Source organism: Mustelus asterias, chromosome 22 (genome assembly GCF_964213995.1).
Source record: "Mustelus asterias chromosome 22, sMusAst1.hap1.1, whole genome shotgun sequence".
Lineage (NCBI taxonomy): Eukaryota > Metazoa > Chordata > Chondrichthyes > Carcharhiniformes > Triakidae > Mustelus > Mustelus asterias.
Window position 1 is genome coordinate 57,286,401 of NC_135822.1, and position 22,490 is coordinate 57,308,890.

General features: G+C 50.3%; 1 protein-coding gene across 2 annotated transcripts in view; it reads right to left on the minus strand.

The window, feature by feature from the left end:
* Positions 1 to 6,210: 6,210 nt before the first annotated feature.
* The window catches only part of LOC144510060 (phytanoyl-CoA hydroxylase-interacting protein-like), an 84,550-nt gene continuing 68,270 nt past the window's right edge, over positions 6,211 to 22,490 (minus strand). Inside the window, exons 5-6 of one of the 2 annotated variants that reach the window (XM_078239287.1) lie at positions 21,045 to 21,162; positions 6,211 to 17,780 (exon numbers count right to left, since the gene is read on the minus strand). In XM_078239287.1, coding sequence (XP_078095413.1) covers positions 17,243 to 17,780; positions 21,045 to 21,162 — 656 coding nt within the window. In that variant the 3' untranslated portion in view covers positions 6,211 to 17,242. The remainder of the gene's footprint in view (positions 17,781 to 21,044; positions 21,163 to 22,490) is intronic. The other variant, XM_078239289.1, reaches the window with a different exon arrangement.

Below are 22,490 nucleotides of genomic sequence, written 5' to 3' on the forward strand. Positions count from 1 at the left end.
TAACCCGAACAGGAGTGTGGCGACTAGGGGATTTTCACAGTAACTTCATTGCAGTGTTAATGTAAGCCTGCTTGCGACATTAATAAGTATAAATAAATATTCCCAGGGGGCTTGACAGGGGAAATACCAGGGGTCACATTCTGAAGGAAGGTGGGTTTGAAAGTGAAGATCAAGTAGCATGTTACCAAATGAGAAAGCAGACTTGAGGGGCTGAGTGGCCTCCTTTAGCTTATAATTTTCATGTTCTTATAATGGGACAGATTTAGAACAGCGCAGGTATGCAACGTTTCACAGTAACTTCATTGCAGTGTTAATGTACGCCTTACTTGTGACTAATAAGTAAACTTTAAACTGTGTCAGAAATCTAGAATGACTTTGGTCTGAGTTTCCACTCAGATAATGGATTGTTTCTGCTTGTCCTGTATGGGCAACACGGTGGCACGGTGGTTAGCACTGCTGCCTCACAGCACCAGGGACCAGGGTTCAATCCCGGCCTGTCAGTGTCAGTGTGGAGTCTGCAAGCTCTCCCCTGTGTCTGCGTGGGCTTCCTCCGGGTGCTCCAGTTTCCTCCTACGGTCCAAAGATGTGCGGGTTAGGTTGATTGGCCATGCTAAATTAACCCCAGTGTCGGGGGGATTAGCAGAGTAAATATGTGGGGTTAAGGGGATAGGGCCTGGGTGGGATTGTGGTCGGTGCAGACTTGATGGGCCGAATGGCCTCCTTCTGCACTGTAGGGGTTCTATGATTCTATGGAAGCTGAGATATCAGCCATCAGATACTACACTATAGTAGGGTGTATAAGTGTGCCAATAGATTTGGCCACCCTTTCCGTGCTGGCTTAATTGGGCCCCAAGCTCCACACAAAGCCTCTCTACAAGGTTAGTGCCAAGTTCCCCCACGCTCTTTGGCATTGCACCTAGGCTCCTGGCAGGCTCACAATACACCAAGCATTTTGTTGTACATTTTCATTTGCTGCCTTCTGCCTCATCAGATTCCCCTGCAGCAGGACTCGCGTACGACTTCGCCCTGTGGTGACCCCGCACTTGTGTTACCCTTGCCCCCCCCTGCCCTGGCTGCAGCCCAGATGTTCCCGGTGTCTCACCACATCTGTGCTGCCCGCAGCATCATAATCCGAGCGAATGACTGCGAATGGGAGGCCAAGTGAATTTGGTTCTTCCTCATCGCCACCTGGCGGGCACGGTGGCACAGTGGTCAGCACTGCTGCTTCACAGCTCCAGGGACCTGGGTTCGATTCCCGGCTCGGGTCACTGTCTGTGTGGAGTTTGCACGTTCTCCTCGTGCCTGCGTGGGTTTCCTCCGGGTGCTCCGGTTTCCTCCCACAGTCCAAAGATGTGCGGGTTAGGTTGATTGGCCGTGCTAAAATTGCCCCTTAGTGTCCTGAGATGTGTAGGTTAGAGGGATTAGCGGGTAAATGTGTAGGGATATGGGGGTAGGGTCTGGGTGGGATTGTGGTCGGTGCAGACCCGATGGGCCGAATGGCCTCTTTCTGCACTGTAGGGTTTCTTTCTATGGCCTGGTGACAGTTCCTGACTATCTAAAAGGAGGAAAGTGCTGGTGCATGAGAGGTAATACTGCGGGTGAATTAGTGAGGGGCTGTCGCATACTCGGGCTAGAAGAGGGGGGAACATAGCGAGCAGGAGTAGGCCATTTGGTCCCTTGAGTCTGCTCTGCCATTCAGCCAGATCACGGCTGATCTGATCTACCTCACGCCAAAATCCCGCACTATCCCCTTACGTGTGGGCGGCACGGTGGCACAGTGGTTAGCACTGCTGCCTCACAGTGCCAGGGACCCGGGTTCGATTCCCACTGTCTGTACGGAGTCTGCACGTTCTCTCCCGTGTCTGCGCGGGTTTCCTCCGGGTGCTCCGGTTTCCTCTGAAAGACGTGCTGGTTAGGTGCTAAATTCTCCCTCAGTGTAACCCGAACAGGAGTGTGGTGACTAGGGGATTTTCACAGTAACTTCATTGCAGTGTTAATGTAAGCCTGCTTGTGACTAATAAATAAACTTTATCCCTTGATACCTTCAAAATACCAAACTATCGATCTCTACCCTGAACTTACTGAATGACAGGCTGCATAGCCCTCCCGGATAAAGAATTCTAAAGATTCACCGTCATCTGAGTGAAGAACTTTCTTGTCATCTGAGTCCTAAATGGCCTGCCTCTGTGTTCCCTGATAGGGAGAGGGTATAGTTAGATTTAGGCCATCCTGTGATTTTTATTCATTGCAGACATATTGTGCATGGCAAGATCCCATAAATGCAATGAATAACTGAGCAGTGAATCACTTGATAGTGTTGGCAGGGTGACTGAAGAAGTTCGTTTACCCGTGCCTTGAAACATAAGCAATGGGCTTGTAGGATGTTATTTCTAGTGCATGGCGGCGCAGTGGGTTAGCACTGCTGCCTCACAGCGCCAGGGACCCGGGTTCGATTACCGGCTTGGGTCACTGTCTGTGCGGAGTCTGCACGTTCTCCCTGCGTGGGTTTCCTCCGGGTGCTCCGGTTCCCTCCCACAGTCTGAAAGACGTGCTGGTTAGGTGCATTGACCCGAACAGGCGCTGGAGTGTGGCGACAGGGGGAATTTTGCAGTAACTTCACTGCAGTGTTAATGTAAGCCTTACTTTTGATTAATAAATAGACTTTAACTTAAATCAACCTATTGCAAATCAAGTCTGGCTGAAGAGAGAGACATTGCTGAAGTTTTTCATCTTGCATCCATCAGGTAAACACAAGAATGCCAAATTTCAACCAATCACAACGATTTATACTAAAGGGGAGAAGGTGCTGATTGGTTGGCATGTTGACTCTGATTGGTCGGCAAGTCAACTGTGATTGGCCATAGTTGTTGCCATAGAGAAAGCACTGAGAACAATAAACTCCTGGGTATATCAAAAAGGATGCAAGGAGTTTGCATACATATTCCTTTTGTTTGCAGTGAATCCCAGCGTATGAATGTATGTTACTTCCAACAAGTCTAAATTTGATTTGATTTGTCATTGTCACATATATTGGGATACAGTGAAAAGTATAGTTTCTTCCACGCTATACAGACAAAGCATACCGTTCATGGAGAAGGAAAGGAGAGAGTGCAGAATGTAGTGTTACAGTCATAGCTGGGGTGTTGAGAAAAATCAACTTACTGCGAGGTAGGTCCATTCAATAGTCTGACGGCAGCAGGGAAGAAGCTGTTCTTGAGTCGGCTTGTACGCGACCTCAAACTTTTGTATCTTTTTCCCAATGGAAGAAGGTGGAAGAGAGAATGTCTGGGCTGCGTGGGGTACTTAATTATGCTGGCTGCTTTGCCGAGGCAGCGGGAAGTGTAGACAGAGTCAATGGATGGGAGGCTGGTTTGCGTGATGGATTGGGCTACATTCACAACCTTTTGTAGTTCCTTGCGGTCTTGGGCAGAGCAGGAGCCCATGCCAAGCTGTGATACAACCAGAAAGAATGCTTTCTATGGGGCATCTGTAAAAGTTGGTGAGAGCCACTTTATGAGTTTGACTGATCATTCTAAACTGGTTCTTACTGTAATTGTTAACGCACTCAGAATTGTTCAGTAAGTGCTGCCCAGTGCCGCCTCTCTATTCAGCAACATTCAAGTTGTGTACTACCAAGCGACTATTGTAAATAGCTGACCGTGTGGTCATACATGGTTTATTGAATTGTTGATTCTTCTACACTCTCTTAATGTGATTACCACTGGTTACCAACTCTTCCGACAGGTTCTCCTTATTTACTCTGATTCCGGGGATGGCGGGACTGATGTGTGAGGAGAGATTGACGAGGTTAGGATTGTTTTCCCTGGAGTTCAGACGAATGAGGGGGGAATCTCATAGAGACTTATAAAATTCTAACAGGACTAGACAGGGTAGATGCAGGGAGGATGTTCCCAATGGTGGGGGGAGTCCAGAACCAGGGGTCACAGTCTGAGGATTCGGGGTAGACCATTTAGGACAGAGGTGAGGAGACATTTCTTCACCCAAAGAGTGGTGAGCCTGTGGAATTCATTACCACAGGAAGTAGTTGATACCAAAACATTGAATGTATTCAAGAGGCAGCTAGAATCATAGAATCCTACAGTGCAGAAGGAGGCCATTTGGTCCATCAAGTCCACACCGACCACAATTCAACCCAGGCCCGATCTCCATAACCCCACGCATTTACCCTAACTTGTCCCCCTGACACTAAGGGGCAGTCTAACATGGCCAATCCACCTAATCAGCATATCTTTGGAGATATAGCACTTGGGGCAAATGGGATCAAAGGGAGGAAGCAGGATTAATTGGATGATCAGCCATGATTGTGGTGAATGGCGGAGCAGGCTCAAAGGGCCGAATGGCCTCCTCCTGCTCCTATCTTCTCTGCTCCTATGTTTTGAAACACTCTGAAATTTGAACACCTCTATCACATCCCCATATGCCCTTAACCTTCTCTGCTCCAAGGAGAACTACCCCAGCTCCTCTGGTCTTTCCACCGTAACCAAAGTCCTTCATCCTTGGTACCAGTCTAGTAAACCTCCCTGAGGCGAATGTTTCCAGGGTCCCGAACTGGCTCCACTTTATGAGTTTGGCTTAGACCATAAGACATAGGAGAAGAATTAGGCCACTCGGCCCATCGAGTCTGCTCCGCCATTCAATCATGGCTGATATTTTTCTCATCCCCATTCTCCTGCCTTTTCCCCATAACCCCTGATCCCCCTTATTAATCAAGAACCTATCTATCTCTGTCTTAAAGACACTCAGTGACCTGGCCTCCACAGCCTTCTGCGGCAAAGAGTTCCACAGATTCACCACTCTCTGGCTGAAGAAATTCCTCCTCATCTCTGTTTTAAAGGATTGTCCCTTTAGTCTGAGGTTGTGCCCTCTGGTTCTAGTTTTTCCTACTAGTGGAAACATCCTCTCCACATCCACTCTATCCAGGCCTCACAGTATTCTATAAGTTTCAATAAGATCCCACCCTCATCCTTTTAAACTCCAATGAGTACAGGCCCAGAGTCCTCAACCGTTCCTCATATGACAAGCTCTTCATTCCTGAGGTAATTCTTGTGAACCTCCTCTGGGCCCTTTCCAAGGCCTTAAATCTGGGGCCTAAAACTGCTCACAATACCCCAAATGGGGTCTGACCGGAGCCTTATACAGCCTCAGAAATACATCCCTGCTCTTGTATTCCAGCCCTCTCGACATGAATGCTAACATTGCATTTGCCTTCCATAAGAACTAGGAGCAGGAGTAGTCCATCTAACCCCTCAAGCCAGCTCCGCCATTCAATAAGATCATGGCTGATCTGATAGTGGGTTCAGTTCCACTTACCCATCCACTCCCCATAACCCTTAATTCCCTTAATGCTTAAAAATCTATCTGTGACTTAAACATATTTAACGAGGTAGCCTCTACTGCTTCATTGGGCAGAGAATTCCAGAGATTCACTACCCTCTGGGAAAAGAAGTTCCTCCTCAACTCTGTTCTAAATTGACTCCCCCGTATTTTGAGGCTATGCCCCCTAGTCCTTGTTTCCATTGTAAGTGGAAATAACCTCGCTGCTTCTACCCTGTCTAGCCCCTTCATTATCTTATATGTCTCTCTAAGATCTCCCCTCAACCTTCTAAACTCCAACGAGTACAGGCCCAGTCTACTCAATCTCTCCTAATAAGCGAACCCCCTCATCTCCGGAATCAACCTGGTGAACCTTCTCTGTACCCGCTCCAAAGCTAATATGTCCTTTCTTAAATAAGGGGACCAAAATTGTACACAGTACTCTAGGTGCAGCCTCACCAGTACCCTGTACAGTTGCAGCATGACCTCCCTGCTTTTATACTCCATCCCCTTCGCGGTAAAGGCCAACATTCCATTCTTGATCACCTGCTGCACCTGCAAACTGAGTTTTTGTGATTCATGCACAAGGACCCCCAGGTCCCTCTGCACGGTAGCATGTTGTAATTTTTCACCGTTTAAATAATAGTCCAAACTGCCGACTGAACCTGCAGACGACTTGGTCATCTCAAACCGGTTCTTCGTGTAATTGTGAACACACTCAGAATTGTTCAGCAAGTGCTGCCCAGTGCTGTCATCCTCTTTTCAGCAGCATTCAAGTTGTGTACCGCCAAGCGACTGTTGTAAATAGCTTACTGTGTGGTCATGGGTGGCTCCATCCGTGCACTGAGGGAAATGATGACCGCTGAGACACGGGGCCTTTGCTGAAGCTTTTATTGATTTGAAATTCACGTGCAGCACAAGCTTTTTCTCCGCTCGGTAATATTAGCTTGCATAGAAACACAGAACACGGATTTGCAACAGGCGGACAGATTCACCTGAACACAGCTTTAAATTTTCTTTTCATGCACGACAGAGCTGGTTAAACGTGAAGGACGGTTTGAAGCGAAAACTATCTTGCGTAATTGTGAAAGCTGCCTGTCGCTCCCGAGCGTCTCGATACGGCGCAGCGGCTTTGACACTAAAACATTGAACAGACTTCCCCTGCCTTTACCGGACCCTCCTGAACTCCCCACCCAGCCGGAGCCCACGGCAGGTTTGACTCCATTTGTCTCCTGATAAGAGGGGGAACGTGTGAATGGATTTTCTTTAAAAAGATGATATGGGACGTGAGCGTGGCCCAGCATTTGTTGATATCCATTCCAAATTGACCTTGAGACGGTGGCCGCCATCTTCTTGAACCGTCGCAGTCCTTGAGGTGCAGTCCTGTCAGGGAGGGAGTTTCAGGATTTTGACCCAGCGGACAGTGAAGGAACGGCCGCTATCTTTCCAAGGCAGGATGGTGTGTGGTGTGGCGCGGAGGGGAACTCGCAGTTCCCCGCGCGTTCTGCTGCCCTTGTCCTTCTTGGTCTAGAGTTTGCGGGTTTTGGAAGGTGCTGGAGGAGGAGGTTTGGTGAGTTGCTGCACTGCATCATGGGTATGGTACACACCGCTGCCACTGTGCATTTGATGGTGGAGGGAGTGAATGCTTGTGGATGGGGTGCCAATCAAGCGGGGATGCTTTGTCCTGGATGGTGTCGAGCTTTTTGAGTGTTGTTGGAGCCGCACCCATCCAGGCAAGTGGAGATACTCAAGGTCCAATGATATTTCAGGAGGGGCTTTGGAATTTGGGTTGCCAACTCTGATTGGACGTATTACTTGTCACATGGTCTCCCATTGGCCTATTCTCTCAACATTCTACTGTCCCAATGCCAATGGCTGATCCTTAACTTCAGTCATGCAGCCTATCACCCACACAACTAACAATAAAGATTAATCTGAGAAGTTATTTTTGAATAGTGTACCATTTTTTGACTGTCCTCATGTGTTTTACCCCCCCTCTCCTTCCTAGTTTTGCTCGGGACTGACCTGGAGTTTGGACTTTAATCCCTAGAAGCTCCGAGATAATCTTGGAGCGTTGACAACCTGATTTCACAGAATCCCTACAGTGCAGAAGGAGGCCATTCGCCCCATCGAGTCTGTACCGACCACAATCCCACCCAGGGCCCAGCCACATAACCACAAATATTTACCCACTAATTACCCTGACACTAGGGTCAATTATCATGGCTAATCCACCAAACCTGTACATCTTTGGACACTAAGGGACAATTTAGCACGGCCAATCCCCCTAACCTGCACATCTTTGGACACTGAGGGGCAATTTAGCATGGCCAATGCACCTAACCTGCACATGTTTGGACATTAAGGGGCAATTTAGCATGGCCAATCCACCACACCTGTACATCTTTGGACACTAAGGGACAATTTAGCATGGCCAATCCCCCTAACCCGCAGATCTTTGGACACTGAGGGGCAATTTAGCATGGCCAATGCACCTAACCTGCACATGTTTGGACATTAAGGGGCAATTTAGTATGGCCAATCCACCTAGCCTGCACATCTTTCGGACTATGGGAGGAAACTGGAGCACCCGGAGGAAACTCACGCAGACGCGGGGAGAACATGCAAACTCCACACAGACAGTGACCCGAGCCGGGTATCGAACCTGGGTCCCTGGCACTGTGAGGTAGCAGTGCTAACCACTGTGCCACCGTGCCGCCCCTATTGGGAGCACATCCAATAACTTTGCCTGGTCCTCAGACAGTGTGTGTGTGTGTGCTCTCTTTCATTCTCAAAATGTATTTGCGCTGCGCAAAGCCCAACGCTTTGCCCCCTTCCCTGTGCTGAATTCAAGATTCACATACCATCCCCCAGTCTATCTCACGCCCTCCGACCCGCCAATCTTCCTCTTAGCCACCTTAGGCTGTCACCTAATCATCGAATACTCGTCCCCCTCACTGTCTCACCTACTTCTCTCCAACCGGGGTTTCTGTTTCTCTGTGGTTATAAACTTGTGGAGGAAATCAGTTTTAAACTTCTCGATCTTGTTTTCCAATCCCTCCGTTGCCCCCTTATCCCTGTCTCCATAACCCTCCTCCAGCCCCTCAACCCTCCAAGATCTCTGCGCAGCTCCCATTCTGGCCTCTTTTATCTTCCCGCACTTCCTTCACTCCACCATTGATGGATGTTCCTTCAATTGCCCAGGCCCCAAGCCAATTGGGGCCCAGGCCCCAAGCCCCTCGGAACATAAATCCCTCAAACCTGCTCCGCCATTTAATACGATCATGGCTGATCTCATCTTGGCCTCAAATCCACTCCCCTGCCCGTTCACCACAGCCCTTCAAACCTTCACGACTTTTAAATCTCTCCATCTCTTCCTTAAATTTATTCAAAGCCCCGGCATCCACCATACTCTGGGGTAGTGAATTCCACAGACTCGTGACCCATTGAGAGAAGTAGTTTCCCCTCATCTCTGTTTTAAATCTGCCGCCCCTTGGTCCAAAAACTATGACCTCTTGTTCTAGATTGCCCCACTACAGGAAACATCCTCTCCACATCTACTTTGTCCAACCGCCTGAACACCTTGTGCACCTCAATTAGATCTCCTCTTATTCTTCTAAACTCCAGTCCAGTTTAGGCCGGACTGGAGTTTAGGCTCCAGTCCGGCCTAAACTGCTCAATCTCGCTTCGTAAAATCACTCATCATAGAATCCTTACAGCGCAGAAGGAGGCCATTCGGCCCTTCGAGTCTGCACCGACCACAATCCCACCCATCTTCATAACCCCATGCATTTACCCCAGCTAATCCCCTTGACACTAAGGGGCAACTTAGCACGGCCAATCCACCTAACCCACACATCTTTGGAGTGTGGGGGGAAACCGGAGCACCCGGAGGAAACCCCACGCGGACACGGGGGAGAATGTGCAGACTCCACACAGACAGTGACCTGAGCCGGGAATCGAACCCGGGTCCCTGGCGCTGTGAGGCAGCAGTGCTAACCCACTGTGCCACCGTGCCGCCCAGGAATCAATCAGGAATCAATCTAGTGAACCTCCTCTGAACCGTCTCCAATGCAACGACATCCCTCCTCAAGTAAGGGGACCAAAACTGTGCACAATATTCTAAATGCGGCAATCCCTACAGTCCTTCTGCACGATAGGGATTTTGTGATTCTGATTTGCTTTTTGTATTTTTCCCATCAAAATGGATAACCTCACACTCGCCCACGTTAAACTCCATCTGCCAAACTTTGCGTCATTCACAGCAACTTCATTGCGGTGTGAATGTGAGCCTACTTGTGACGAATAAATAAACTTTAAACTATCTCTAAGCCGCTCTGCCTCACTTCCCCCCCTTTAAGATAGCCCTTCGATCAGGCTTTCAGTTGCTTGTCCTAATTGTAGAAATGGAACAGCCCAGAAGGAGACCATTCGGCCCATTGTCATGTCTCCTTCTTTGCCTCTGTGGTCTTTTTCTTGTCTAGACAGTGCTCCTGTGAAGCACCTTGGCAAATTGTACTCCACTGGCAGCGCTATGCAAATACAAGTTGCCGTTAAACACTGTGACTTGGAAGGTTCGGATCAATGGACGTTAACCAGAGCAGTCCTTGTTTTCAAGACCAAATAGGTTTGTCCCACAGTGTTGGAAATTGCACAACTCCAAACAGACCATAATCCCATGGGGAGAGATTCAAAAGATTGGCATCCTAAAACCTAATCATCGAACATCTACAATAGAAGAAGGCCATTCGGTCCATCAAGCCTGCACTGGCAACAATCCCACCCATACCCTATCCCTGTAACCTCGCATATTTACCCTGCTTAGCTCCCTGACACTAAGGGGCAATTTAACATGGCCAATCCACCTAACCCGCACATCTTTGGACTGTGGGAGGAAATCGGAGCACCCGGAGGAAACCCACGCAGACACGGGGGAGAATGTGCAGACTCCACACAGTGACCCAAGCCAGGAATCGAACCCAGCTCCCTGGCGCTGTGAGGCAGCAGGGCTAACCACTGTGCCCACCATGCCATGCATGGAATACAGGCGCATGATTGGGGCTAAGCGCTCCATCCCTTCCCTGCACTGGGTGCGGAGCGAGCAGAGATGCAGAACAGCGGGAAAGGATGTGGAAAAGCATAAAACATTACAGACAAACAGCAGCTCAACAGGAGCGGAGTAAGGAACAAGGTGGCGGGGGGCCGGAGGGGGGGAGATAATGGGCAGGATTTTAAAGCCTCGCTCATCCCGGAAACTGTAAAATCTCGCCCGAGATCGACGGATCTTTCCATGGTCTGCCCCTCGCCCCTCATGGTGGGTGGGGCGGTAAAATTGTAGCCATACACACAGAGGGGAACTGGCCTCTGGTATACTTGGGTGGAGAGCAGGAGATGGTTAGGAGATGGTTACAATTGTACTGTTGAGACACTTTACAGCCAATGAAATATTCTGGAAAGTTAAGCACTGTTGTAATGAAGGAAATGGGGCAGCTAACTTTCTCACAGGAAGATCCCACAAACAGCAGTGTGAGACTCATAGAATCAGAGAAACTCAACAGTGTGCAGAAGGAGACCATTCGGCCCATCGAGTCTGCATCGACAACAATCCCACCCCAGGCTCTATCCCCACAACTCCGCAAATTTACCCCGCTAATCCCTCTAACCTACACATCTTTGAACACTAAGGGGCAATTTAGCATGGCCAATCCACCTAACCTGCACATCTTTGGACACTAAGGGGCAATTTAGCATGGCCAATCCACCTAACCTGCACATCTTTGGACACTAAGGGGCAATTTAGCACGGCCAATCAACCTAACCCGCACATCTTTTGACACTAAGGGTCAATTTAGCATGGCCAATCCATCTAACCTGCACATCTTTGGACACTAAGGGGCAATTTAGCATGGCCAATCCACCTAACCTGCACATCTTTGGACACTAAGGGGCAATTTAGCATGGCCAATCCACCTAACCTGCACATCTTTGGACACTAAGGGGCAATTTAGCATGGCCAATCCACCTAACCTGCACATCTTTGGACACCAAGGGGCAATTTAGCATGGCCAATCCACCTAACCTGCACATCTTTGGACACCAAGGGGCAATTTAGCATGGCCAATCAAACCTAACCCGCACATCTTTGGACACTAAGGGACAATTTAGCATAGCCAATCCACCTAACCTACACATCTTTGGACACTAAGGGACAATTTAGCATAGCCAATCCACCTAACCTACACATCTTTGGACACTAAGGGGCAATTTAGCATGGCAAATCCACCTAACCTGCACAGCTTTGGACACTAAGGGACAATTTAGCACGGCCAATCCACCTAACCTGCACATCTTTGGACACTAAGGGGCAATTTAGCATGGCCAATCCACCTAACCTGCACATCTTTGGACACTAAGGGGCAATTTAGCATGGCCAATCCACCTAACCTGCACATCTTTGGACACTAAGGGGCAATTTAGCATGGCCAATCCACTTAACCTGCACATCTTTCGGACTGTGGGAGGAAACCGGAGGAAACCCACGCAGACACGGGGGGGAAGGTGCAAACTCCGCACAGACATTTTTCCCGAGGCGGGAATCGAACCCGGATCCCTGGCACTGTGAGGCGGTAGTGCTAACCACTGTGCCACCGTGCCGCCCCAATGACCAGAAGACCCATCTGGTTTGGGTGATGTTGACTGAGGGATAAATATTGGCCAGGACACCCGGGGAGAACTCCCCTGCTTTTTATTTGTTGGGACATAGCGCCGTGGGATCCTTTCCAGCCACTGGTAATTTAACCTCCCATTCGAAAGGCAGTGCAACGCTCCTCAGTACTGCACAGGGAGTGTCAGCCCAGAAGGGGCTCAGCACGAGAAATTGGGGATCAAAGATGCACTGGGGGCCTGAAAATGGTGCTGTGGGACCAATTTCCATGTTTCTCTGAGTGCGGCCACCAGATGGCAGTGTCTGACAGGGGCCCTGTGCGCTGACCACAATTTTCACTGACGCCCTGTGGGATGAAGGTCCCTTGTACTGCCTCCCACCCCAACTGGTCCTGTCGCAGTGCCGCAGGGAGGTAGAATTCCTCACCCTCTCTCTCTCTCAGATACTCCTAAATTCACAAGCCTGGCACCACCTGATCACCTCCTGAGTTATTTTCATTTTTTACCCCACCCTCTCTAATTCTTTCACCCCATGCGCCCTGTGATTTCTAGGCTTCTCCCAGTTTAGGTGTTCGCCCTTTGACCTGCTGATCAACTCACTGCATTGGCTCAAAACGGGGGACAGAGGGTGACATCCCGAGACAACACAAAAGTCTTGTTTTCTATTCTTGGTGGCACAGTGGGTTAGCACTGCTGCCTCTCAGCGCTGGGGACCTGGGTTCGATTCCCGGCTCGGGTCACTGTCTGTGTGGCGTTTGCACGTTCTCCCCCCGTGTCTGCGTGGGTTTCCTCCGGGTGCTCCGGTTTCCTTCCACAGTCCAAAGATGTGCGGGTTAGGTGGATTGGCCATGCTAAATTGCCCCTTAGTGTCCCGGGATGCGTAGGTTAGAGGGATTAGCAGGGTAACTATGTGGGATTACGGGAATAGGATCTGGGTGGGATTGTGGTCAGTACAGACTCAGTGGGCCGAATGGCCTCTTTCTGCACTGAAGGAATTCTATGATTCTATTCTATGATTCTTGCCTGGGGAGTACTCAACACAATTGGTAGCAGAAACGGGGCAGTGTTTGTGTAGGAGTTCGGGGGGCTAGGGGGGTGGAGTAGGGGGGTGAGTAGGCCATTCAGCCCTTCAAACCAAATGCATGCAGTCATGTTCCTGCTATGAGGGCGTGCCCTCTACTGGGTGATTAAAGGGGTGGATAGAGAGAGGTTCTTGCCTCTCTGGTGGCTGGGGGGGCAATCCAGAATGGGGGGGAAAAAGGGGGGTGGTCAATCGCCTTAAAATCAAAGCAAGGTTGTTCAGGGGTCAAGAAGCACTTCTTCACACAAAGGGGCTTGGAAGTCTGGAACTCTCCTCTTCTCCCAGCCTACCCCACTCGGGGGGCGTCAAGTAAAAATTTCAGAATTGAGATCGAAGAGTGTTTGTCGGGCTGGAGTGTTAACACGATGTGGAGATGCCGGCGTTGGACTGGGGTAAACACAGTAAGAGTTTTAACAACACCAGGTTAAAGTCCAACAGGTTTATTTGGTAGCAAATGCCATTAGCTTTCGGAGCGCTGCTCCTTCGTCAGATGGAATGGATATCCACTCCATCTGACGAAGGAGCAGCGCTCCGAAAGCTAATGGTATTTGCTACCAGATAAACCTGTTTGACTTTAACCTGGTGTTGTTAAAACTCTTACTGGAGTTCTAACAACCAGGGGAACAAAAGCAGATTGACGGGATCAATCTTTTGGCTCAATCAAATAAACTAAATCAAATTAACTAAGGGAGAAATTAAAAGGGGCAGCTCCCAAATGGGCGGGAAACAAAAAAACTTCAAGCATCAAATTTAAATGTGATTAAAGGGGTCGATAATGGACTCCGGCCCCTGCGGTGCCCAGCGGGGCCCAGCGGGCACGGAAGGCACTGACACTGCCCTCGGACAGACACCGCGTGCGCCCTCTCCAGGGACGCCATGCATGTGGCCGCGGTAGAGGGACAGACAGTCAGGCCAGACGACCCCCTCGGTCGCCCACTGCCTGGACTTGTAGATGGCAAGCTTTGCCAGGCCCAGGAGCAGGCTCATGAGGTGGTCCTCCTTTCCCCCCTCCCCCACCACCACCCCGGGTGTCCATAGATCAGGAGCATGGGACTGAAGTGCAAACAAAACTTCAAGAAAAGGCTTTTGAGAAAACGGAAAAGGTTATGCACTCTATAACATTTAACACAGACATGGTCCACGGACTCCACAAAAGGGGCATGTCTCTCGGGAGCCCGTGAACCGCTGCAACCCTACTGTTGTACGGTACTGCTGCGTGCCCCAGCTTCCACCCCAGCTCCCCAAGATAGTGGGGAAGGGTCCCTCCCTAGAGGCAGGACAGAGGTCAGATCTGAGGCGATTGAATGGCAGAGCAGACTGGAGGGGTTGAATGGCCCTCCTCCTGTTCCTGTGATCCTCAGCACGGTCCCTCTTTACCCCGGTGTTGGGCTAGCCTCCCGCTGCTTTGCTACATTAGATGGCTGGGCACCTGGGCTGCAGTTAGTTTGCCTGCTGCTGAAGGTTCGTTGCGAGCCCCCAGTCACAAGTCAGACAAGCTAAAACGACCAAAAGAAAAAAAATGCTGGAATAAATCTCAGCAGGTCTGGCAGCTCCTGTGAGGAGGGAAGAGAGCTGACGTTTCGAGTCCGGATGACCCATCTCCTCACAGATGCTGCCAGACCTGCTGAGATTTTCCAGCATTTTTTTTTTCTTTTGGTTTCAGATTCCCGGCATCCGCAGTCATTTGCTTTTATCCCAAGCTAAAGGAACTGGCGACCTTCTGCGCCTCCGACAACCTAACGACAGCAACAACAACAACAACCTGCATTTGTACAGCGCCTCTCACAGAGTTTGAAACGCCCCCCTCCCCACCTCCAAAAGCAGACGATCGGAGTGGAGTTCGGAAACTGACTGCCCGAGCACAGATAGAGATGGGGATTCTCCATCCTTTTAGAGAGGAGAGGGAGGTGTAATGGGTTGCCTGTGAGATCGAGGGATGTGCCCACAGTCTAAAGCTGGAACACCTACACACTTTATCCATTTGAGGCCGGCCGGATCTCTCCTGCTCCAAAACCGCAGCAGCTCCGACGCGAACTTCCCAGAAGGAAAAGCCAGTTCAACTTGGGAATGAATGGTACCGGGTCTGAACTGGTCATGTATATCTCCAAACGGAGCCGGAGCTCGGAGCAGTGCCAGCCATTTCCCAGTTTTACTCCGCTTTTCCGCCTGGGTTGGATGAATCCCAGTGTTTCGGAGTTGGGAATCAGGAACAGGAGGAGGCCATTCAGCCCTGTGAGCCTGCTCTACCATCCAGTGAGACCCTGGCTGATCCAAACCTCGATTCCATTTTGCCTGCTTCAGTTCCATCTTCCCTGATTCCCTTGCCCAGTGAGAATCTATCCATCACAGTCGGGGAAGCTCCAATTGTGTCTATTTTTCGGGGTTGGGGGGGGCGAGGCGGGGGGGGGGGGGGGGGGGGGAACGAGGGGGGAGCTTTCCAGATTTCTATTCCCCCCTTTGTCCGACAATTAGTTTGAAACTTAATACAAAAACTGGGGATGAGTGTCAGGAAGGGACTGTTGTCAGAGGAGGAGTATGTCTCTGAGTGCGTCTGTGTGTGCGTGTCTGCGTGCATCTGCGTGTGTGTCTGCGTGCGTCTGTATGGGTACATGTGTCTACGTGTACGCATGTGTGCCTGCATGTATGTCTGTGTGTGCTTGTGTGTGTCCGCCTGTGTGCGTGTCTCTGTGTGTTTATGTCTGCATGTTTGTGTGTGTGTGTGTCTGCGTGTTTGTGTGTGTTTGCATGTGTCTGTGTGTTTGTGTATGCCTGCGTGTGCCTGCGTGTGTGTTTGTATGTGTCTGCATGCTTTTGTGTGTCTGCATGCTTGTGTGTGTCTGCATGCTTGTGTGTGTCTGCATGCTTGTGTGTGTGTGTCTGCATGTTTGTGTGTGTGTCTGCATGTTTGTGCGTGTTTGCATGTGTATATATATGTTGTTAAAAAGCACCCATGCATTAACCCCTGGCTGCGCACTTAATTACATGTGTGCAGACACAAATGTGCGCACACGCATGTTCTGCAAGGTTACACAATGCTGGCTGCTGAGAGAGTCTGATTAGAGAGGAAGCGGCGCCGTCCCTTTAAGCGGGTGTTGGCCCCTTTAAGAGGACTCGTAAGCGTTGCCAAGACATGAATCTCAAATTGGCAGCGGGAAGAATGCAGAGTTGCCAACCCTCCGGGAAACCCTCCCGGCAAACTCCTGGGAAAAGTCAGGGGGCAGCACCATAAATTGCACGTCTATTTTTCACCTTCTTAGAATACTGCGATCATAAAAGTGTTAAGGCTGGTGAAGGGGGCTCTTCAAACAGGGGAGAGAGAGGCAGTCGGGAGTTCATAGGACACACTAGGAACGCGTCCAACCAAAATTGGGCCCCCCCAAACCAGGCAGGATGAGTGTGAAGTGAAGGCCCCTCGGACTTGGCCATGGGGACACAATGGGGTGAGGGATGGTTGAAAACCGGTCGAATAGGTCTGAGACTGGAGGATCGCTTCGAGCCCCCATTTCACTAGTAGATGGGGAAACGAGGACCTTTGTGTTTCAGATGGGATTTCATTTGTGCTCGCCAGGTTTGCAAGGTGGCGTTTAATCACTGGTTAAGACAAAGAAAAAATGTGCGCAGAATGTGCGCAGAGAGAGAGAGAGAGAAAGAGAGAATCCACCCGCCCCTCTGATAGATTGTGCTCATCATCGTGTGCTCTGGAACGAATGGGGCTTCCACCCTGTGCAGGTCTAAGGGCCTCTCGCCTGTAAATGTGCTACATGGTCACTTTAAAACTGGCACCAAACACACAAAGCAGAGATGGGTTCGTTGATACGAATGGGAGCACGACGCCGTGTGTTACCTTAGCACCTCTGGATGTAGAAATTTCAAAGCTCCCCCACCCCCCCCCAACTTCCTGCCACCCAGTTGTCTCTGGATGCTTGTCGGCCTCCCATTTCTGGGTTGCAATGAATTAAAATATGTTTTGCAGGATGAGGGTCGGGGGGGGGAGTAATTCGTCCGACAGACTGAATACCCCTCCACTCACCCCCCTCCCCTTTGAAGGCTGTTTTATTCACAGTGGATCTGACACTGGTTTTGCCCCTCCCCAGATTGTACCCGATGATTAACCCTCCCTCCCCCCCCACCCCCCTACGTTGTTCCCCCCCCCCCCACTCCGTTCTAACGCCCAACACTGATGTTGCAGGTCTTGCAGCTGGGGTCCTTCTTGGCGTCGGCAGTGGAGAGGCTCATGAGCTGGTGCCCGCCAATCTCGCCGAGGGTGCCCAGAGCCAGGCTGAGCGGCTGGGTGTAGATCAGTTCCAAGATGAGGTCCTGGGCGTGGTGGAAGAGCAGCCGGCCCTCGGCGTCTTGGGTGCAGGTCAGGAAGGGGTTGTGGGCGCTGTCCAGCAGGGGGAGCCTCTCGCGGCAGAACAGGTCGCCGGCGGTGCCCTTGGGCGCCAGCACCAGGATGACGTAGTGGTAGGCCGTGTACATGCAGTAGAAGTCGGCAAAATAGAGGTTGGTGCCGGGGTTGAACAGCTGCTCGGCGTCCACCCGGAGCCGCAGCCGGCCGTACGGGGAGTCCATCTGCGGCTCGCCGGTGTTGAACTCGGTGTTGCAGCTGAAGAAAATCCCATGCAGCGTCCCGTTGACCGGGGAGCCATGGCTGCCACTGCTGTCCTTCAGGTAGGGCTGCATGACACCATTGTGGTGAGTCCTGCAACAACAAAGGATGAGGGTGAGCCAACCGCAATGCCCCCACAAAGCGATGGAAACCCAACACCTGCATAACAGATCGAGCATGGATCTACACTCCACTGCCCTGTCCCTCATCAAACAATCCCAGGACAGGTACAGGACACGGTTAGATACAGAGTAAAGCTCCCCCTACACTGTCCCCCATCAAACACTCCCAGGACAGGTACAGCACAGGGTTAGATACAGAGTAAAGCTCCCTCTACACTGTCCCCATCAAACACTCCCAGGACAGGTACAGCACGGGGTTAGATACAGAGTAAAGCTCCCTCTACACTGTCCCCATCAAACACTCCCAGGACAGGTACAGCACGGGGTTAGAAACAGAGTAAAGCTCCCTCTACACTGTCCCCATCAAACACTCCCAGGACAGGTACAGCACAGGGTTAGATACAGAGTAAAGCTCCCTCTACACTGTCCCCCATCAAACACTCCCAGGACAGGTACAGCACGGGGTTAGATACAGAGTAAAGCTCCCTCTACACTGTCCCCCATCAAACACTCCCAGGACAGGTACAGCACAGGGTTAGATACAGAGTAAAGCTCCCTCTACATGGTCAGATACAGAGTAAAACTGAGCATTTCCCCGCTGGGCAGCAGCAGGGGGTGAGGGAGCTGACCGCATGTTATCTGACCCTGGATGGGGATTGATGGGGATCGAATCGATTTTTTTGCATCCGTATTTACTGAGGAAACGGGCGTGGAGTCTACGGAAATAGGGCAAACAGGTAGGGAGGTCATGGAACCTTTACAGATTAAAGGGGAGGAGGTGCTCGCTGTCTTGAGGCAAATCAGAGTGGATAAATCCCCAGGACCGGACAGGGTATTCCCACGGACCTTGAGGGAAGCTAGTGTTGAACTTGCAGGGGCCCCGGCAGACATATTTAAAATGTCAGTATTCACGGGGGAGGTGCCGGATGATTGGAGGGTGGCTCATGTTGTTCCGTTGTTTAAAAAAGGTTCCAAAAGAAATCCGGGAAATTATAGGCCAGTAAGTTTGACGTCGGTGGTGGGCAAGTTATTGGAAGGCGTGATAAGGGATAGGATCTACAAATATTTGGATAGACAGGGACTTATTAGGGAGAGTCAACATGGCTTTGTGCGTGGTAGGTCATGTTTGACCAATCTGTTAGTTTTTCGAGGAGGTTACCAGGAAAGTGGAAGAAGGGAAGGCGGTGGATGTTGTCTACCTGGATTTCAGCAAGGCCTTTGACAAGGTCCCTCATGGGAGGTTAGTTAGGAAGGTTCAGTCGCTAGGTATACATGGAGAGGTAGTAAATTGGATTAGACATTGGCTCAATGGAAGAAGCCAGAGAGTGGTTGTGGAGGATTGCTTCTCTGAGTGGAGGCCTGTGACTAGTGGTGTGCCGCAGGGATCGGTGTTGGGTCCATTGTTGTTTGTCATCTATATCAATGATCTGGATGATAATGTGGTAAATTGGATCAGCAAGTTTGCTGATGATACAAAGATTGGAGGTGTACTGGACAGTGAGGAAAGTTTTCAAAGCTTGCAGAGGGATTTGGACCAACTCGAAAAATGGGCTGAAAAATGGCAAATGGAATTTAATGCAGACAAGTGTGAGATATTGCACATTGGAAGGACAAACCAAAGTAGAACGTACAGGGTAAATGGTAGGACTCTGAAGAGTGCAGTTGAACAGAGGGATCTGGGAATACAGGTACAGAATTCCCTAAAAGTGACGTCACAGGTGGATAGGGTCGTAAAGAGTGCCTTTGGTACATTGGCCTTTATAAATCGGAGTAACGAGTATAAAAGTTGGAGAGTTCTGGTAAGGTTATATAAGGCGTTGGTGAGGCCGAATTTGGAGTATTGTGTACAGTTTTGGTCACCTAGTTACAGGAAGGATGTAAATAAGGTTGAAAGAGTGCAGAGAAGGTTCACAAAGATGTTGCCGGGACCTGAGAAGCTGAGTTACAGAGAGAGATTGAATAGGTTGGGACTTTATTCCCTGGAGCGTAGAAGATTGAGGGGAGATTTGATAGAGGTGTATAAGATTTTGATGGGTATAGATAGAGTGAATGCAAGCAGGCTTTTTCCGCTGAGGTTAGGGGAGAAAAAAACCAGAGGGCGTGGGTTAAGGGTGAAAGGAGAAAAGTTTAAAGGGAATATTAGGGGGGGCTTCTTCACGCAGAGAGTGGTGGGAGTGTGGAATGAGCTGCCGGATAAAGTGGTAAATGCGGGGTCACTTTTAACATTTAAGAAAAACTTGGACGGGTTCATGGATGAGAGGGGTGTGGAGGGATATGGTCCAAGTGCAGGTCAGTGGGACTAGGCATAAAATGGTTCGGCACAGACAAGAAGGGCCAAAAGGCCTGTTTCTGAGCTGTAATTTTCTATGGTTCTATGGTATCAGACGCGGGGGAGGACGTATCAGGCGCAGGGAGGGTGTATCAGACACGGGGAGGATGTATCAGTCGCAGGGGAGGGTGTATCAGACGTGGGGGAGGGTGTATCAGACGCGGGGGAGGGTGTATCAGACGCAGGGGAGGGTGTATCAGACACGGGGAGGACGTATCAGTCACAGGGGAGGGTGTATCAGACGTGGGGGAGGGTGTATCAGACACGGGGAGGACGTATCAGTCGCAGGGGGGGGTGTATCAGACACGGGGAGGACGTATCAGTCACAGGGGAGGGTGTATCAGACGTGGGGGAGGGTGTATCAGACACGGGGAGGACGTATCAGTCGCAGGGGAGGGTGTATCAGACGTGGGGGAGGGTGTATCAGACGCGGGGGAGGGTGTATCAGACGTGGGGGAGGGTGTATCAGACACGGGGAGGACGTATCAGTCACAGGGGAGGGTGTATCAGACGTGGGGGAGGGTGTATCAGACGCGGGGGAGGGTGTATCAGTCGCAGGGGAGGGTGTATCAGACGTGGGGGAGGGTGTATCAGACGTGGGGGAGGGTGTATCAGTCACAGGGGAGGGTGTATCAGACGTGGGGGAGGGTGTATCAGACGTGGGGGAGGGTGTATCAGACACGGGGAGGACGTATCAGTCGCAGGGGAGGGTGTATCAGACGTGGGGGAGGGTGTATCAGACGCGGGGGAGGGTGTATCAGTCGCAGGGGAGGGTGTATCAGACACGGGGAGGATGTATCAGATGGGGGGAGGGTGTATCAGACGCGGGGAAGATGTAGACAGTATTGGAGAGGACGCGGGGTTGGGCTTTTAGCGTCAAGCAGGAATAGGCAGTAAATGCATCACCTGATGTATTCAAAGTAATTCTCCTGCTGATTTCGATAGAAGACGGAGAATCTCAGCATCCGTCCAGCAATCACTTCCGCCTTCTCCAGCAACTGCTTCAAGTGGGCAGTGGAATAATCTGGGAAACACATTCACAGCGACTTAGCTTCAACATCGGATACCATCCATGAGGAAATCTTGGAAAGTGTGAATATTCTCAGTATGTCTGGAAGAGTGTTAAAATCTGCAGAATATGTCTCAGAGTGTTTATGTTCACAGGATATCTCTTTGAGGCAGTTCGAAGAATCTCTTTGGGAGAGTGTTAATATTTACAGAATATCTCTGAGACATAATATTCTCAGGTTATCCCCGAGATAATATCAAGAGGTTCCACTCTGTCACCACTGGAGTGACTGCAGCTTAAGAGGAGCTGCTGACTTTGAACCAATGGTTCCCACAGCTCTCCGTCACCTCATGTCGAAGTTTATTTGTTAGTCACAAGTAAGGCTTACGTTAACACTGCAATGAAGTTACTGTGAAATTCCCCTAGTCGTCACACCCGTTCGGGTCAATGTATCTAACCAGCACGTCATTCAGACTGTGGGAGGAAACTGGAGCACCCGGAGGAAACCCACGCAGACACGGGGAGAACGTGCAAACTCCGCACAGACAGTGACCCAAGCCGGGAATCGAACCCGGGTCCCTGGCGTTGTGAGGCAGCAGTGTTAACCCACTGTGCCACCATGGTCTGTTGTGGAAAAATTGACGATTGGTTGCTGAGATTAGTTCACAACTCCATCATCAAACAGTCTCTTGGTGTTACAGATCAAGAACATCACTGAAAAAAGTGACACGCGTCGCAGAAGTTTTTTCTCTTGCACTCAACAGGACAACAGCAACAATGTGCAATTTCAAACAAAGAACAAAGAACAAAGAAAATTGCAGCACAGGAACAGGCCCTTCGGCCCTCCAAGCCTGCACCGACCATGCTGCCTGACTGAACTAAAACCCCCTACCCTTCTGGGGACCGTATCCCTCTATTCCCATCCTATTCATGTGTTTGTCAAGACGCCCCTTAAAACTCACTACCGTATCTGCTTCCACTGCCTCTCCTGGCAGTGAGTTCCAGGCACCCACCACCCTCTGTGTAAAAAACTTGCCTCTTATATCTCCTTTAAACATTGCCCCTCACACCTTAAACCTATGCCCCCTAGTAATTGACTCTTCCACCCGGGGAAAAAGCTTCTGACTATCCACTCTGTCCATGCACCTCAATCATCAAAACGATCGCAACAATTTATACTACAGAAGGAAAGGATGTTGATTGGTTGGTAGGCGACTCTGATCAGATGAGGCGTTGCCATGGAGAAAGCAACAGAGAACTATTGGCTCCCCAAACTCCCGGGTAACTCAAAAAAGGTGCAAGGTTTGAATATCTTCCCTTTATTTGCAGAGGATGGGTCTTTA